General features: G+C 40.7%; 1 protein-coding gene across 1 annotated transcript; it reads left to right on the top strand.

The window, feature by feature from the left end:
• Positions 1-495: 495 nt before the first annotated feature.
• ATP6V0A2 (ATPase H+ transporting V0 subunit a2) lies at positions 496-17,865 on the top strand. Its single transcript, XM_065033406.1, has 20 exons — positions 496-752; positions 1,973-2,051; positions 3,418-3,515; positions 4,336-4,473; positions 5,002-5,102; positions 5,803-5,929; positions 6,618-6,700; positions 7,053-7,146; positions 7,475-7,687; positions 8,283-8,433; positions 9,195-9,334; positions 10,041-10,198; positions 11,738-11,825; positions 12,127-12,245; positions 13,057-13,267; positions 13,820-13,939; positions 14,172-14,291; positions 15,007-15,124; positions 15,572-15,743; positions 16,662-17,865. The coding sequence occupies exons 1-20, from the start codon at positions 636-638 to the stop codon at positions 16,762-16,764; spliced, it is 2,550 nt and encodes an 849-aa protein (XP_064889478.1). The 5' UTR covers positions 496-635; the 3' UTR covers positions 16,765-17,865.
• Positions 17,866-17,928: the final 63 nt, after the last annotated feature.

The following is a 17,928-nucleotide window of genomic DNA, read 5'->3' as shown; positions in this document are numbered from 1 at the left end:
ATCAAATGAGATGTTCAGTTTGGGATTTTCTTCTGGTTTGGATGATACAATTAATTATCTTAGCGTTCAGGAACAGATGGCCTTAGTTTATGGAAGAATTTCTGGAATCCACACGCGGGTGCTACTGGAAACCTGGGGAAATACGACTTCTGTAACATTGATAATGTATTTTCTCTTTTACATCCTTTCACGTTAATCGGTGACTGCTGTTTTACATCCCATTTGGGGGGGTTTGCGGGTTTCCACCCCATTTTTGGGGCTCGCGGGGAGTTGGAGGCCGCTCCCCGGGGAAACCTGCCCCTAAGCGGCTCCCAGGGCTCGAGCACGGGCTGTCGGGCCAAACAGACCCCAGGGCTCCGGCCACCCCTGGTCGGGCGGCTCCCGCTCCGCCCGCGGCTCCCGCTCCGCCCGCGGTTCCTGCGCCGGGGGCAGCGGCTGCACCGCAGATTGGCCGCCGCCACGGCCCCGCCCCTCCGGAAACCGCTGGCCCCGCCCCCGGAAGCAGCTGGCCGCGCTGCCGGCGGCGGGCTGGGCCGCTTCGCCATGGCGGCCGATCGGCGGGCTCCCGCCGGACACCGCGCCGCGCCGCCCCGCCGCCCGCCTCGCTGAGCCCCGCCGCCCCGCTCCGGCCCGCCATGGGCTCGCTGTTCCGCGGCGAGCCGATGTGCCTGGCGCAGCTCTTCCTCCAGAGCGGCTCGGCCTACGAGTGCCTCAGCGAGGTGGGCGAGCGTGGCCTGGCCGAGTTCCGAGACGTGAGTAGCGGCCGCGGGGCCCGGGCACCTGGCGGGGTTTTCCGGGAGAACGGGAGGAGGTCAAAGGGGACACGGGGAAGGCCGAGCCGGGCGGAGCAGTTTCCGCCGGGCAGGTGTAGGGTTCCTTCTGATGGTGCGATGTAAAAGGCGCCAGAGCCGCTTCTCACCCGTCTGTCCCCGGCTCTGACTGGCAGATGTGCCAGTAATCTCTATATCGCTCAGTGCAGGGTTGAGCGGTGGGAAGTCAGAGTGGAGCCCCAGCCCCCCCGAGACTCCAGGGAGGGAGGTTTCGGGGTGACGCTGCCCTGCCGTCCTCACGGAAGTACCATAAACTTGGGGTTTTTGGCGGTAGGATCCCGCTGGAGAGCCCGTCACCCACCCGAGGCCACGCTGCCGTGAGATCTGTCCGCCCCACGGGGAGACCCGTACAAACATCTTAGCTGCTCTGTGGGTTTGTTCCTTTACCATCACAGACAGGTGGTTTGTAAAACATCTGTTCCTGGAGGAGAAACTTGCTTTGGGGGATCTACAGGCCTGACTAACATAAAGTTGGGGCGGGTAATAATTAACCTTGTTTCTGCGTTGTCTCATTGTAATTATATGATCTTCATTTGCTGATGGAGACTTTGGAATTTCTTCCAAGTATTCTTCAGATATGTAGGTTACAAAATCTTTGCAAGGAATGCTGGAAGAACTTAAACTAACAGCTAGTTGGTAAAAATGGCAGATAGGAGGAGACAAATCTGAATCATTACAAACAAGAATAGACAAATAAGAATCATTACATGGATGTTATGTTTAACATAGTGGTGCCATTCCAGGTGTCTTTCAAAACTTAACATTTCGAATAGATTCTGTGGAAACACATGGCAAAAATTTGCTTGTAGAAAGGTTTGTTTGCTAATTTGAAGTTATTAGGCGGTATTTTTAAACTGTAGAAGTAAGATCAGGAGTGGTTTCTCTAGTGGATCTGGTTATTTTGTTACTTGAGGAAAGCTGGTGAAAGGCATTGATAATTCTACTTTGTTAAAACTTTGCTGTTTGAAGACTTTTTCATCTTTGTAGATTTTCATACCATTCCAGCTGAAAAGCACTTTGTAGAAATAGTGCACACAGAATACATGTAAAAGTGGCTCCAGGAAGTCACAGCCGTATCTGTGCTTTTTCAGGGCTAGTTGCTGTTTCAAGTACCTAATAAGCATTTTGTCCTTCTCCTTCAGCTCAACCCAAATGTAAGTGTATTTCAGAGAAAATTTGTGAATGAAGTGAAGAAGTGTGAAGAAATGGAAAGAATACTTGGTGAGCTTTATTTTCGTGTCTGCCCTTTCTCATCTGTGGCATTGATAAAGCTTCATTGATAGAGTGGAACTGCAGCGAAGGTTTCAGCTGCAGGTTCTTTAATCTTCCCAGTCTTGTATGATCTGATTGCTGTAGAAACCTGCAAAACATCCACTTGTATGAAAAACCCCACATGTATGTGCTTGTATATGTAGAGTCTTTATGCAGATTTTATGGAGATGACCGTAGCACTGAATTTAGATAGAACATAGAGATATATTCCTTAGTTTGTGTTGTGTGGTGCCTCGGTCTGGAGTGGATCACAGGATTGTTTGGGTTGGAAGGGACCTCTTGAGATCGGGTCGAGCTGCAGCTCAGGCAGGGGCAGGTGGAGCCGCTCGTCAGGACTCTGCCTGGTGGGATTTTGAACACAGAGACTCCACAACCTCCCTGGGCAGCCTGTCCAGTGTTTTACCCCTGATCCCTGGTGCTTGGGTTTGTGAGCTGTAAAATTTACTTACACTACAACATGTATGTGCTAAGTATAGCTTGGGGTTCTTTTAAGCTTACAAGTGAAGAAGAGTTGCTAATGTGTTGCTGGTAAATAGTTGAGAGCATTTCAGTATCAGCTGTTAGGAAAATGGAGACTTTACTCTGGATGTTTCCTTGACTGTAAGATAAACCCCGTTTTTCATGTTATGTAGCTCAATACTGTTGAATTTCCAAGAACCCTCAAGAATATCTCGTTATTAATAATTGTGTTCACATGGCAGTTTAACAAATAGAGGAGGGTATGCAGAGCATTGCAACCCAGATACAGACTCCTTAAATGTATCCTGAGGAAAAGTGACTGTTGAAAGGCTCTTTTGTTGAAATCTCTCATCAGAGGCATGTGCTGGTCATGCCAAACCATCCCAGCAGCTATTCTGGCAATCTCCCTGCCCAGCGTGAGTTGCGTTTGTTGTCAAGGTGGTTTAAACTGCCTTGTTTGAACACTTCTGATTCCAAACACGAGCCCGTGAATGTCGGTTTTTGGCAGATGGCACGATGAGCAGAAGGCCGGATCTTGCAGCAGCAAGGAGCTGATAGGAAATGTTAAAAGCTTCTTAAAAAGTACTTGTGGTTGGAAAATTTCAGTCAGAGAACTCTGAAGAGAGCTCACTCAAACTTCCTACACAGAAATGCTCTGTGTGTTTACTCCTAGCCCCTCTTTTTTGAAGACTCTAGTGTGTGTGTTGTTGCTAAAATAAATGAATAAAATGGATCGGGCCTGGTGCTGCAGCGTGATCAGCACCATGAGTTACAGCCAAAGGTCAGCTGTGCAGCATTCTAGGAACTGTGAGGAACCACCATTTCCTTTCTGATTCTGTTTTTCTTCTCACTCCAGGCTATTTAGTTCAAGAAATTAAAAAAGCGGATATTCCACTTCCTGAAGGAGACGTTGCTCCTCCTGCCCCCTTGATGAAGCACATTTTAGAAATCCAGGTAACTTCCACACATCAGATGCCAAAAGTGTAGCTCTGGATCTTAGAACTTTCATTCAAACTTAATTATTTGTTATTTTACGACTGGAGTTACAGGGGTGTGGGAGGAGGGGTGGAAGCATTTGCTTTTGTTTCTGTCCAGGCTGGTTGGTTTGTTTTCCTGCCAGTGAGGATTTGATATTGGCACAAAATTCCTGTGAAAGGGTCAAAGCGAACTCACGGGGTTTGTAGTCGTCTGTTTGATGGACTAGCATATATTACACTGTTCCAGGCAAATCATTTTCTGTAGATGGAACCTTTCAACCTCATGTATTGCTTTGGGACTTCCCTAAGGCTGTTTTCCTGCATCCAGCATTCCCAGGGTGTGTGGGAGTTTTATATGCGCAAGGCCCTGCAGGTTCCTGTGCTGGCTGCGTAGTGAAATATGGTGCTTTTTTCTCTGAATGCTTTTGCTGGTATTACATTAGAAGCTTGTAAAATGCAGATATAATTTTAAATGACATTCTGTTTTGCTGTAATTCTATTCATAGAAGAGATAAGTGTCTTGCACCCTGTACTATCTGACGCTCTGATTCCAAGTCTGCATTAGTTAGCTCGAACACAAATTAGGGTCAGAACAGCAGACTTAACAGATGCCAGTGGAGGATCACGTGTACTCAGGACAAAGCAGACTAAGGACTAAAACCTATGGAGCTGAAGTTAATTAAGAAATTGGGAAACTCCCATAATTGCAGCAAATTAACATGTGCTTAAGATTCTTCCTCCCTTGACTTCCAAAACAGTACAATGGATTCTATTGTTATTGTTTCTCCATATCTTAGGAACAGTTGCAGAAGCTGGAGACAGAATTGAGGGAAGTAACTAAAAACAAAGAAAAGCTGAGGAGAAACCTGCTGGAACTGACAGAATACACCTACATGTTGGAGGTCACGCAAAGATTTGTCAGGAGGACGTCTGAGGTACTGCCCGCGTTGTTCGGCGAGGGTCGTGTGGCGTTTTTGCTGCAGACTGGCGGCAGTGCTAGTGAGGTGCATGACTCGGTGCCGAGCTTTCCAGCACCGTACATTGTTCGTTACTATTTGCGCTCATTACTTAAAGAACCCGGGTGGCAGCCTCTTGTGCTAGGCTGTGTTCATATACAGAGCAAAGTGCAGCCCTGAACTCAGAGGAGCTTTGTGATTTCTCTGTTGGATTGTTTGAATGTTCCTGCTGATGCCAACTGAGAATGAGGGAGTGTTTGTGTTATTTTGATGCATAAATTGTGCTAAGAAATTTTCTGTGTAAACTTTGCAACACTGACTGTGATTGCTAAGAGCGGTGTGCTTGAGATCCCAAGAGCTTTCTGTTGTCTGAATTGAAAACAGGGAAGAGGTGTATATTTTTATTTAAATAATTTACTTAATTACCTTCTTTTATTTAGAATAATAAATGAAAAGGTTGTTTTTTTTTTTCTGAAAGCTATGAATGATCTTTCTTTCATTTGCTAGTATGAATCCCATTTACATGCAAACTATGAAGAATTTCCATCTGTGGAAAATGAGCCGTTAGTGGATTACAACTGTATGCACAGACTGGGCGCCAAGCTGGGGTAGGTTCAGTCCACCTGTGCTATTTCAAAACTGCTGTAAATAATGGGCTATTTTCTTAAAAGATGAGATGTAGTGTGAGTCTGAAGATTTCAGATGAGCCAAACAGTTTTGGACAGGGTAGGAGTTTGACCTAAACGTACCTTTGTGACGAAATTGGATTATTTGAAGAGACAAGTAGGACAGCTCCACAAAACTGTCACAAAGCCGTTGTCAAACCATGTGCGTGTGTTGAGATAAATCTCTAGATGCTCTAAATCAGTACGTTCCTCTAGCCTTCAGACTCTGTTTTTCTAGGATAAACACGCAGTTTTTTAATCATGTGGTAGTGTCAGTTGGAAATGTGACATTCTTAATGGTATTGCCTACTCGCCTTTAGAACGATGCATGGATACTGCTCTCCACAACACCATTATGAGAGAGTATCTTATAAAGAACAAATGAAGAACTGTACTGTCACATAAAGCAATTACATCAAATATAATTCTGGTCACGTGCTGAGGCCTACAGTCTGTTTTCCAAATAGAAGTCGTGTCTCTATTATATACCAGTTGCGTCCTGTTTAGGGTGATGTTTCCTTCTCTAGAGATGGCACGTGTGAAATTATTGAGACTCCGTGATGCTGAGTGATGATGTACTCAGCGTTTTTAATTTTTCTTGTGGATTTTAGCTTATTTTTCAAATATTTCTTTTTCCCCATAGCTTCATATCTGGGTTAGTTCACATAACAAAAGTGGAAGCATTTGAAAAAATGCTGTGGAGAGCCTGCAAAGGATACACTATTCTTACATACGCAGAGTTGGACGAATGTCTGGAAGATCCAGACACAGTGAGTAAACATGTGAACTATCCATTTATTTTGTTTGTACTTTGCATAAGATTTGGAAGAATTGCTGCTCCGGTCTGCTCTGAATGTAAATTATTTCTGGTGCCCTTGGAGGGAAAACTATTTTAAGGTATTAGAACGTGTAAGACCTTAAAATCAGAGATGTTGATGCCACCGTAACTATAGGTATGTCAATTAATTTATCACAGTTCAGCTTGATGAGTGCAGAGATTCACTGTGGAATAGCAGTGACTTTACGATTGGCTCCGTTGATCGAAATACGTGGCATAAATGTCTGCTTGGATATTTATTAACTAGGTCTGTACAGCGCGTTACCTTTTAATAGGCATTTTATTTACTCATTCAGTAGTTCAGGAAAAAAGTCTCAGGAGCACAGTTGGTCTTCTATGATTTTTTTTCTCTGAACTTGTAAAATTAACTTGTAAATGAGCAATTATGGCTGCTTGATCTGTCACTTGAAAATTTTGCTTAGATTCTAAACTGTAACATTTTATATTTTAAGACTTTTTTTGGTTACTATTAATGGTGGAAGGTTACTGCTACAGGCCCTGTCGGGCCTTGTCTTTTTCTAATTTTTCTAATTATTCAAATTTGTTACTTTGCTCTCTAATGATATGACAATGGAGTTGTTGGTTAGAAACAAACTTCATCATCTCTGTTTGTTTTTTAGGGTGAAACCACAAAATGGTTTGTTTTTTTAGTGTCCTATTGGGGTGAACAAATTGGCCAGAAAGTTAAGAAGATTTGTGATTGGTAAGAAGGAAAACTAATATATATATGTATAATTTCTTTACACCTGGGTTATTTTCTTGTACGTTTTCTCCCTGCTCACCTTCCTTCGAAGTGTTGACTTTTAGGTGAGGTTTTTGAAGTTCAATTTGTTCCTCCCCCCACGTTGCATCTCGCTTTATCATTATGCAACATACAAATAAGCGTGTGAGTCATTTTATCTGCAGTCCTTATGAGGTACAGGCAAAGTACCGACTCTCAGTTCAATCTGTTCCATGGTTATTTAATAGTGTGTTGCAGATTGTCCGGGGCGTGGAGTTGGGTGTTTGTTTTCGTTTAGTTTGGTTGTTTAACCGCAGTTTCTGGTTTTCTGTAGCTATCACTGCCATGTGTACCCCTATCCCAATACCACGGAGGAGCGCAGGGCAGTTGTCGAAGGACTAAACGTTCGTATTCAGGATCTCCGTACTGTGAGTAAATATTAAACCGTGTTCCCTTTGCTGGAGTTATTGCCATAGGAAATCATTTGACGAATCACAGCGTTAAAAACATGAATATGTTTTGAAAATACATGCAGCTTCGGATTGAATGTGACTGTTCGTGATGCCCCTGTTCTTCTGCTGCATGTAGCTATTAAACTTCAGGGCATTTGGCATTTCCTTCTGTTCTAAGCAGCAGTTAGTGTTATCTCCAGAAAATATGATCCAACACTGGACACGTACTGGGTGCTCTTACTGCAGTTAACACAACCACTCTTGCGTTTTGAATGAAATCTTTGTGTTATTTTCTTGGACACAGGTGCTGCATAAAACCGAGGATTACTTACGCCAAGTCTTGTGTAAAGCGTCTGAATCCATCTATACGTGGGTTATCCAGGTGAAGAAGATGAAAGCCATTTATCATGTACTCAACCTGTGCAGTTTTGATGTCACCAATAAATGTTTAATCGCTGAGGTTTGGTGTCCGGTGGCTGATCTGCAGGATTTGCGCCGTGCCTTGGAGGAAGGTTCAGTAAGTCAGCTGAATACTCAGCGTAAAACCTTAGTCTTGAACTAACTATACTGAGGAAGAAAATAATAATTTAAAATAGGCTAAAAGCAGGCACAGGCAGGTCTGGGTCTCTCTGAACTAATATTAAACCAATTGATTTATTAGCAGAGCCTTTATTTAATGTCGTGTTGGGTTTGGTTGTGTGGGGTTTTTGTGTTTGTTTCTTGATAAGAACTTCTGTTGAACTCAAGTCTGACTGAGCTCGTGATGGTATTTAGAGGGTGCTAATTCCCTTGTGTTAGTTATGTTGAGCGCGACTCCATCTTTTTGTTTTACTAGAGGGAATTTTTAGTAACAAGTCTTTTTTTTTTTATAATAGACTGGTGATTCTCATTTGGTATTTCATATAAAGTAAGGGTTAGAACACTGTGCGTAATTAGTGTTTTTAGAGGAACAGATTAATGTAATTTTTTTGAGAAGGCACAAAGGGAAAAATGTTACACTTGGGGCTGCATTTCAGGATCGGGGAAACTGAGACAGAAAATGTTTTCCTTTGATTAGATTGAGTATCAACTGAGTTCTTATATAAATCTGCCTTCTTTCTGTCTGTAATTAGAGGAAGAGCGGAGCTACGATTTCTTCATTCATGAATACCATCCCAACAACGCAACCTCCTCCAACTTTGATACGTACCAATAAATTCACCTCAGGGTTCCAGAGCATTGTTGATGCTTATGGAGTTGGAAACTATGGCGAAGTGAACCCAGGTTGGTCCTTCTGAAATCTGAACTGGGAGCTGTGCTGCCCTTGCTGCTTTGCCTTGTTACATGTTTAAAGACCTTGCTGAACTGGCTGCTAATAAAGGCCGAATGGTGACGACCATACTGCTAATTAGTAGCTGTTTTAAAATTTCAGTAGCTCATCAAAAGTACAAATGGTGCTCCAAGCAGCAAACTAGTAAAATGGGATTTGATTTTGCTGAATTATTTTAGCATGCTGATCATAAGATGCTGGTAATAGCTGTATAATGTTAGGTAATATAAATTGGGTGAGATATTTGGGGGGCGGGGATGAAAACTTTGGTAATGGCTGTAGATCTCGCTGAAGTGTGGAGCTCATCACTTGAAAAACTCCAGCTTGTTGTATAGCTCAGTTAGTTTAATGTCTTTATGTATTTTTGCAGCTATGCTATGTTGTGCTGTACAGGAGAACGTACGTTATATGGCAGAGCCAAAATAGCCGTGGAGGAAGAACTGCTTGTTTGGATTTTATTTCCTGGCCTCATATTATTATGCACAGAATTGTCAGCTAATGCTCAGTTGGCATTGCTAAGGGATATACACATGCAAGCTTTAAGTTAAATTTATAGTGTGGGTGGCAAGTCTATTAGCAGGGGGCAAAATGTCTTTCAAACATAAAGCTGAAAATTGTGTGAGTGGTTCAAGTAGCTGAGTCGCTGAGGCATCATTCAGATAACAACAACATCTATTGTGCAGTGTGCCTGAAATCTGTTCAATTGCCATTTCAGCTCTCTACACCATCATCACTTTTCCCTTCTTGTTTGCGGTTATGTTTGGAGACTTTGGGCATGGTCTGCTAATGTTCATCTTTGCACTCCTGACAATACTGTATGAAAACCACCCGAGATTGCAAAGATCACAAGATGAGGTAGAAGGAATTACAAATCATTTACTCCCCATCCAGCAAGATAATTTCAACTGACTAGTTACCGTGTTTCTGAAAAGTCCTGTTTATTGCATGTGTATTAGACTGCTTTTTTTCCTTTGTTTCAGTTTTTTCTGTGTTTAAAGTTGTCATATTCCTCGAGATTAATGTGATGTCTTAACAAACTACTCACTTTTTTGAAAGGGTAGAAATAATACAGTTGGAATGGGCTTGTTTTCCTTCTGCTAGGGCCGCGAAGGGATGTGTCTTACAGAATGTGATTAGTGACTGACAGCAGGAGGAAAGTATTTTTCAAATTCCATCTTTTATTGTTTCTGAAAAGGAGTTGTAGTTTGAAATTGATTTAACTTAACTAATTTTTTCATACTATGGGGTTGGAACGCATTAGAATTACATTTAATTAAGAATGGCTGCAAACGTGTTAACTTGTTGAAAACAAGGGATTAGTTACCATTTGGTAACTGACATTTGTAAATTGTATTTAACGTGCTTAAAGCAAAATTCTTTGCGTTACATTTGATTTGCCTTAGGTTTTTTCATAGTCCTTAATGAATGTTCACAGGAATTTTTGGTTTTAAGAAGTCTTTGTATGGCCAAAGGGTGTTTTGCTTAGAGATGTCTAGATAACAATTGCTCACTTAGCAGATGATGATGTTCTCTATTTTTTCTGGTTTTCCAATACTTACAGATAATGAAGATGTTATTTGAAGGCCGATACGTTATTTTATTAATGGGTCTGTTTTCTGTATACACTGGATTGATCTATAATGACTGTTTTTCAAAGTCGTTAAATATATTTGGTTCTGGATGGAACGTTTCAGCGATGTTTGAACAGAAGGCTTGGCGGTAAGCGTGTCTCTGCTATACCATTAAACCCCAAATGTGCTTCCCGCAACAGTTTAACCCTTCTGCTCACCCGTTTTAACCATCCTTTAATTGAGAGTAGTAAGTAAATGTGGTGAAATCTAGCAAAATCTAGTTAAGGTAGCAAGTGCTACTGCACTGAGGGCTAAGTCATACATCTATCCTTAGAATAGAAAAGGCAGTAATAGTTATTTTAAACCAAAAAAGTCCTCGTTACCTTAAATTAGGAAATCCACAGAGAACACAATTTCTTGCCACAATTTCTTGTATTTAATTCAGTCAATCTGTCGGGTTAATCTTATATTTATTAGAGTTGCTTCCCTGGATTGACGTGTCCTCAGTCACCTGGAACATTTTCTAGAATATATCATTTGGTATAGGTGACAGTCGCTCTCCTGGAACAAATTCTCTTGCAATACCCTGGCATTATATGCTAGCTGGTAATTTTTAGTGATTGAAAACTGCAGCTGGCATAATAGTATCTTTCTATTAGTAGTAAGATCTTGCACCTAGTTTTACACGGTGATGTTTCTAGGGCTTAGGCCGTCTCTGAACCTTCTTAGATGTGTTTTGCATCTCTTTTTTGGTCTCACAAAGGTGTTAGGAATGGCTGGAGTCTACAGTAGCATTGCAAAATCCTAACGGAAGGCACTAGGACTTTGTCTTGTGTATTCTTTTTATTAATGAAAAATGCGCTGCCTGTGTCGTGGTTTGTCTTTATGGTTTTAGTTTATCTCCAGTTACTATAGACTCCAGGAGAGGAGTAGAAACCAGCAGGCTAGTTTGGGAGAAAATTGCCCTAGGTCATGCTTGTGGAATGAACAGCCAGGCAGTATTGCCATTTACTGTAAGAAGTTAACAATTAATGAAATAAATTAATTACCTGGCAATCATTAGTCTCTGCACAACTTTTTTTGAGTGAAAATAAAATGTAGGCCATGTGAATTGTCAAACGTTTTTCACAAAGAGGAAAACCTCATTGTTTTAAATACCGAAGGGCTGAGATACTCAGGTGTTCACAGCATCTCGTTTCGCCTCAAATACAGGAAGTGGCTTGAAATGGTCGAGTCAAACCCCCTTGACTTTGGTTAAAATGTGAGCGGGTTGGGAGTGCTGTGTTAAGTAAAAACTACAGGAAGTTACAGTGGAAACTGATCCAAATGCAAAAGGGAAAAAATCTATGAGTTTTTCTTTGAGTGTTTGTTAGTGAATTTTATAGAGAAACAAACTATGAGCTTTTAAAATGAAACCTTCCATTCTGGGGAAATGAGAAATAAAATCCAGAAGCTTTCCTTTCAAAGGCAGTTAGTGCAAATTAAGACCAGATTGTGAGTTTCTAGAGATATGTTTTTCCCCTTTTGCTATTGATTTTATTAGTCAGGCCCTTTGTGCTTGGAAATCCTTTTATTCTGTTACGGTCCGCCTGGGTGAGCTGATCATATAAAGGAAAGCAGGAGTCGTGTCCTGTTGTCACTATGGTTAAACAGTGTCAAATCTGATTGTGTTTTTCTTTCTCTGCAGTCCTGAGGATATGAATAATCATTTTTTAACACTGGATCCAAATGTTACTGGTGTATACAACAGAGCTTATCCCTTCGGAATTGATCCGGTTAGTTTTATTCTGTTGAATTATCCATTTGTGATGATTAGTCATTTGTAAATTTTATTTCAGTGTATTAGGAAGATGAATTTTACTATCGGGAAAAAATACATTTTTGCTTGCATCCTTCATTCGTAAAGAGCTTTTCCCTTAACAAAGTCAAAAAAATATTTGACTATTTTCACAAAACTCGGGTTTCGGTTCTGATGCCAGTTTGAGGTAGTATTTAGGTCTCCAGCAGGGAAAAGATAGGGGTTTATTCCTTCCGTTACACTGTTGTTTGATGCTGCTTTTGTTTTATCTTCTGCAGATCTGGAATTTGGCAAGCAACCGGCTCAGCTTTTTAAATTCTTTCAAAATGAAAATGTCTGTGATTTTTGGAGTGACTCACATGACGTTTGGAGTTGTATTGGGGGTATTTAACCACTTGTAAGTACAAGAAGATAAATACTAACACTAGTTTTTGTGAAGTCTTGAATTATAGCTGTTAATATGGTTAAGAGAAACTTGGAACAATTTTTAAAAACAGAATAATAGTAATCGTGAAAATTTTCTTAAGACAGTAACAGAGAGGTTTTCCTTCACATAAATAAGATGATGGATCAGTATTATGCTAAAAAACCTGAATACATGAATTAAGATTTTATTTCACTTGTTGCTGAATAGAGAAAGATGCCTCTTATGGCCTTGATTTCCACCGAAATACCTGATTAAAATTTCACTGAATTTGAAGAAATCAGTTCTGGATTATAATTTCCGTCTTGCTACTTCAAAGTGCTGGGTACTGTATTGGAAAAAGCTCTTCGTGTTGTCCTTGACCCCTCTTGCCAGGTTTAATTCTCAGGAAGGCTTAGCTTCCCTAGTTGCCTCCCTACACCCTCTGACAACAGCCTGATATTCCCCCCAAGTGGCCAGCCCCTCCTTCCATGGTCTATCAACTCTCCTCTTCCACTTGAGCACACCCAGCAGTTCCTGTTTAACCACGCAGGTCTCCTGGCTCCCTTCCTCGACTTCCTACGTGTCGGGATGCTCTGATCTTGTGCCCGGTAGGAACAGTCCCTGAACAGTAACCAGCTGTCTTGGGCCCCTTTACCTTCAGGCAGCCTTGCCCATGGGATTTCCCCCAGCAATTGCCTGAAAAGGCCAAAATTTGCCCTGCTGAAGTCCAGGGTTGTTGTAGTTATCTTGATCTTTGTTTGTGAAACTTATTTTCCTTTTTTCCCCCATTTTTCTCTTTTAGGCATTTCAAGAAGAAGTATAATATTTATTTGGTTTTTCTTCCTGAACTTTTATTCATGATGTGCATCTTTGGCTACCTGGTGTTTCTGATCTTCTATAAATGGTTAGCGTACTCCGCAGAGGACTCTACATCTGCTCCTAGTATTCTGATCCAGTTTATTAACATGTTCCTCTTTACTGGTGGTGAGACGGAGGTTTTCTACACCGGACAGGTTAGTAATGTTCTTCCAAACTTCCCAAGATCCTGTGTTCCCTGTGCAGGTGACACTTTACCAGTCATGAAAGGCTGAGTGTTCCCCTAGGAAGGGGAGTGTATCGGACTAAGGGGAAATTGAATAAACATTATGACTAAATAATATATTTACTCTTTTATTTGTTGTAAGATTTTATGTAGTGACTTGTGAAAACATCTGTTTCTAGAACAAAGTCTCACAGGTTAAAATGAAGGCTAGGCAACAGTCTCATGCCTGTAGTTTTGATGCTTTTCTATGTGCTGTAAATAATCTTACTAAACTTAATCTAGAAGATTAAGGCATTACTGATACTGAGTTTAGTAAGAATGTGAAGATGCTGCATGTCTGTAACCCAATTTGAGGGACTGATTAAGTAAAATATTTGGATGCGTGTTCCATTTGGAGTAGATGCCCACTGAAATCAGTTGTATTTTTCTTCTGCTTAAACAGGCCCTCAAAGGAAAATGAGAAGGCTTTTCCTACTTCTGATTTTGTGATCTAATCTCATTTTCTTTCTTTACCCCCAAACAGGTTGCTCTACAGAGGTTTTTACTCAGTATTGCTTTTCTTTCTGTTCCTGTAATGCTTCTTGGTAAACCACTGTATTTGTATTGGTTGCACAGTGGCCGCCGAGGCATCAGAATGTACAGGGTGAGTATTGAGAGACACGATTTCTGCAGTATGGAAGAATTCAGCTGCTGTTGTATTTATATCATGTCTTTACTCGATATTTCCAGTCAACTTCAAAAGTTTTTGACTGTACCACATAATAGCGCTCTGTTCCTCTAGCTCTCTTCTTGCCTTTGCCTGCAACTACTTGAAATCAGTTTTAAAAACAACACTGGCAGTCCACTTGAAGACATGATATGTTTCAATTTTGTAGAGTGGCTACAAGCTAGTTCGAAAAGAAAGCGAAGAAGAACTTTCTCTGCTGAGATGTCACGATGCAGAAGAAGGAAGCAGTCACGCAGACAGTGGGCAGAGAGAGGGGGATGGAGAGGAGGTAATGGTTTTACTTCATCTCTACTTTGTATGTCCCGAAAAGCAAGTTAAAGTGAAAAATCAAGATGATAATCTGTACACTGAGTCCCTGCAAGTTTTCAAGAAAATCAGCTGGGCCTTTACCTTGATGCCTGAATACAATTTACTGATTTGTTGGTATATTTTATCATTATTGCTTGGTATATTCAGATTGCTACAGTAAACCACAATCTGTGTGTAGTGGAGAACAGGAAGAGGGCTTTATTTGCATCTATGGACTGCATCTAAAACTATAGGTTGTCTTAAAGAGTGGGATAAAAGTCCTGGGGTTTGTATGGTTTTATGGATTCTTAAAATTAAGGCAAGAGCATGACTGCCCAGCTTCCTGTTAATAAATCTTGGCTTTTCATCCTGACAAAAGTCTTTTCATGTCTGCAAATCCCATCTCGTGATGAGGATTATTACTAATGGGGGTTGGGAGACGGGCGGCATTCCTGGTCCGCAGCTGTTGCTGCTGGTTACTTTGTGCAAACTATAGCATCTGATGTTTTCTAATGTCATCTCTGCAATAAGGGTCTTAAACACAGCAGATTTTTTTTTACTTGGTATGAAATCGGTGTATTAACCTTTAATCGAAGTTTTCTTCCACGTATATCAAGATTTGCAGATGAATGTTTTTGCTCTCTCATGCTGTACTACGTTGTTTAAATGGATACAAATGTGTTTTTATATTTTAGTTTAATTTTGCAGATGTTTTTATGAATCAAGCAATTCACACCATTGAGTACTGTCTAGGATGTATTTCTAATACAGCCTCATATCTGAGACTCTGGGCATTAAGTCTTGCTCATGCACGTAAGTGTTTTGGTTCTGTCTCAATTTGTAATGCTGGTTAGAGGGGGCTGGCCTGCTGAAGTGATATTACGATGAAATTATCTTTTCCTTAGTTAAAAAAGAATCCCTATTTAAATGAATCATTTCAATCTATGGAAAGCCCCCCAACTAAAATGGTGACTTTATTGTTTGGAATCTTGTCATTTTCTTCATTGATTGCTCCATGTTGTAAAGACACTGGTTATCTGAGCAGTGTTACGTCACTTTATAGTGTATCAGCACTCACGGCACAATTTCCTATTTTCCATGGATTGACCAGTTTGGAAGGTATTTAGGCACTTGCTAAAGTCTTAGTGATGTATATTTAGAGATGTATTAGAGATGTATATTTAAGTATTGTTGGGGGCGAGAGCAAATAGCTTTGTGTGAGGGAGTTGATTATGAACAATTCTTTTTGTGTATGAACAGAGCTATCAGAAGTTCTGTGGCAAATGGTGATGAGAGTGGGTCTTCGCGTGGACACAACGTACGGTGTCGTGCTGCTGGTCCCTGTTCTGGCCTTTTTTGCTGTGCTAACAGTTTTTATTCTTTTGGTCATGGAGGGGCTTTCTGCTTTTCTCCATGCCATACGACTTCACTGGTAAGTTTTAACTCTTGTTTTCTTTATGCCGCTTCAGCATATACTGGCTTGTTTAAAAGGAATTTTTATGTCAAATTATTACACGCCTTATTAAAAAGAAGAGTGTAAGATTCAACAACCAAATGCTATCATAATAGATTTATCTAGTCATATTAAATAAATAGCTTGTTAGTTGAATGTGATTGTTCCTCTGGAATATTTTCAGTAAATTCAAATATTATATTGGCTTATGATGCCCGTTAACCTCTATCACATTCGGAGTTGATTTTGTGCAAAGTGTGAATACCTTTGATTTACATTATTGCAGCTTTTCATACTGTAAAGTATTAGTAATATGGTAAGTATTTTTAATGTCAGTCTGGTTCTGTCACTGAACGGCTCCAGTCTATTTTATTTATCCGGTTCAACAGAACAGTTTGTATTAGTGAGCAAAACTTTTGCTTAGGCGGGGCTGCCAACCCTTAAGTATTTTAATCCTTTCTTAGTCTTAATATCATTAATTCCACACATTGGCATGGATTCAGAGAATATTTAGTTTGAAACCTGATGAAATCTACAGTGTAAGAAAAGGCAGTGTATATATGCAGTATATAAACATGAAGCAAAGCTATATGCCCTACAGAGTATTGTCCTCATGGTGTAATATATTTGCAAAACAATTAACTGCAACTAACTGGAAAACGAATTAGTAAGACAGAAGTGAGAAATGAGCCATCAGGGCACAATGGAACGTGTTTGGGCCTCTTGAGAAACACGGGATTTGCCTCGTACTGCGCTGGGCAGGGTAAATAGTTGCACAGAAAGTCTGACAGGATTAGGATTTGTTTTGTTCAGCCTCCCATGTTGCACAGTTCTGTCCCTTGACAACGGGTTGTTTTGGGTTAATTTACAGATCCTGTTCTTTTTGTCTCGTTTCAGGGTGGAATTTCAGAACAAATTCTACTCTGGTGGAGGATACAAGTTTACGCCTTTCTCTTTTAAGCACATTTCTTTACATTTTAATAAAGATGATATGGCATAGTTTGGCTGCTGTCAGCAGAGATGTTTTGAATTGTCTGCAAAATAATCATGCGATTGGATCTCACCTGTGAATGGTTTCTTGTAGGACAAAGTGGTTTTCACTGATTGCCTTATAATGCAGCCAAATAATTCTGTAATATATACCTCCCGTAGAGATACATAGCAGATCTGGAGCATCTTGTAAAGTATATAGATATAAAATGTACATTTTTCTTGATAAACTAATGTTGTAAATTAATTCTATTCTTAAAGAAAAAAGAGTTGTTACTGCTTGTTCTAAAACCAGTGTAGGCATTTTTTTTTTTGCTGAGGCTGTTTATTTTGTTGAATAGAGTTACTTTTAAATTATCTAAATGACTTTTAATCCTATTAAACATTCCTTACTAATCACATACTTAAGCAAGCTACCATCTCACACACTTCAGGAACAACTGAGCAATGCAACAGAACCAATGTATGTTTTCAGTATCTATTCCAGAAGGATTATTTTATACACAGCAATGCAACCTGCTCCTTTTGGCCACAGTGAAAACCGTGCTGAAATTAACTGTTTATTCTGAGTTCTGCCCAAAGTTACTACTTCGGTTTTTCAGATGCCAGAGTGATATCTAATTTTATGGAAGACTGGAACTATCCACCCTCTTATTTCCTTGTGGCGAGGAGCTTTACCTGCTGTTTCGCAGAGCGATTTGTGTGCAGTGACCTTGATGGGTAAAAGCCTCGGAAAAAGTCTTGCACTGTCTGGATGAGGACTCAAATAAAAGAATCAAACTGCCTACAAGGAATTTTAATCCCAGCTTCTGTTTTTACAATGTGATCCTATGCGGAGTTTTTACTCCTAGGAGTAACTTTTGCACAGGGAATGGAGAATTGGTCTTGATCCCCGTTTGTTTGGCTGTAAGGACATAATTGGAGTGTAACTTATTTGATGTCGTTGAACCAAAGTTTATACTGAATGTGTGGAAAGGGGTAGTTTTGTATTTTTATATTGGTGTGAAAAGGGGGGATATTACCACGTTTTAACATCTGTGCCATAAGAACAGCAGAAGTTAAATTTTGCACTTGTTTCATACGAATTCCAAATAAAACCTCGTTTGCGCTGCTCAGGCCCTCACGTTTGTGCGTAGCCCTTTCCCTACACCTGGCGGGGCTGGACACGGACTGC

This window comes from Columba livia, chromosome 17 (assembly GCF_036013475.1).
Source record: "Columba livia isolate bColLiv1 breed racing homer chromosome 17, bColLiv1.pat.W.v2, whole genome shotgun sequence".
NCBI lineage: Eukaryota > Metazoa > Chordata > Aves > Columbiformes > Columbidae > Columba > Columba livia.
Note: the sequence above shows the minus strand (reverse complement) of the source record. Positions and strands in the feature narration are given on the sequence as shown.

Coding starts and splice junctions, on each gene's coding strand:
- ATP6V0A2 (XM_065033406.1), top strand. CDS start 636: ATGGGCTCGCTGTTCCGCGGCGAGCCGATGTGCCTGGCGCAGCTCTTC. Junction 2,052..3,417: donor AGAAATGGAAAGAATACTTG/GTGAGCTTTATT, acceptor TTCTCACTCCAG/GCTATTTAGTTCAAGAAATT. Junction 7,688..8,282: donor GTGCCTTGGAGGAAGGTTCA/GTAAGTCAGCTG, acceptor GTCTGTAATTAG/AGGAAGAGCGGAGCTACGAT.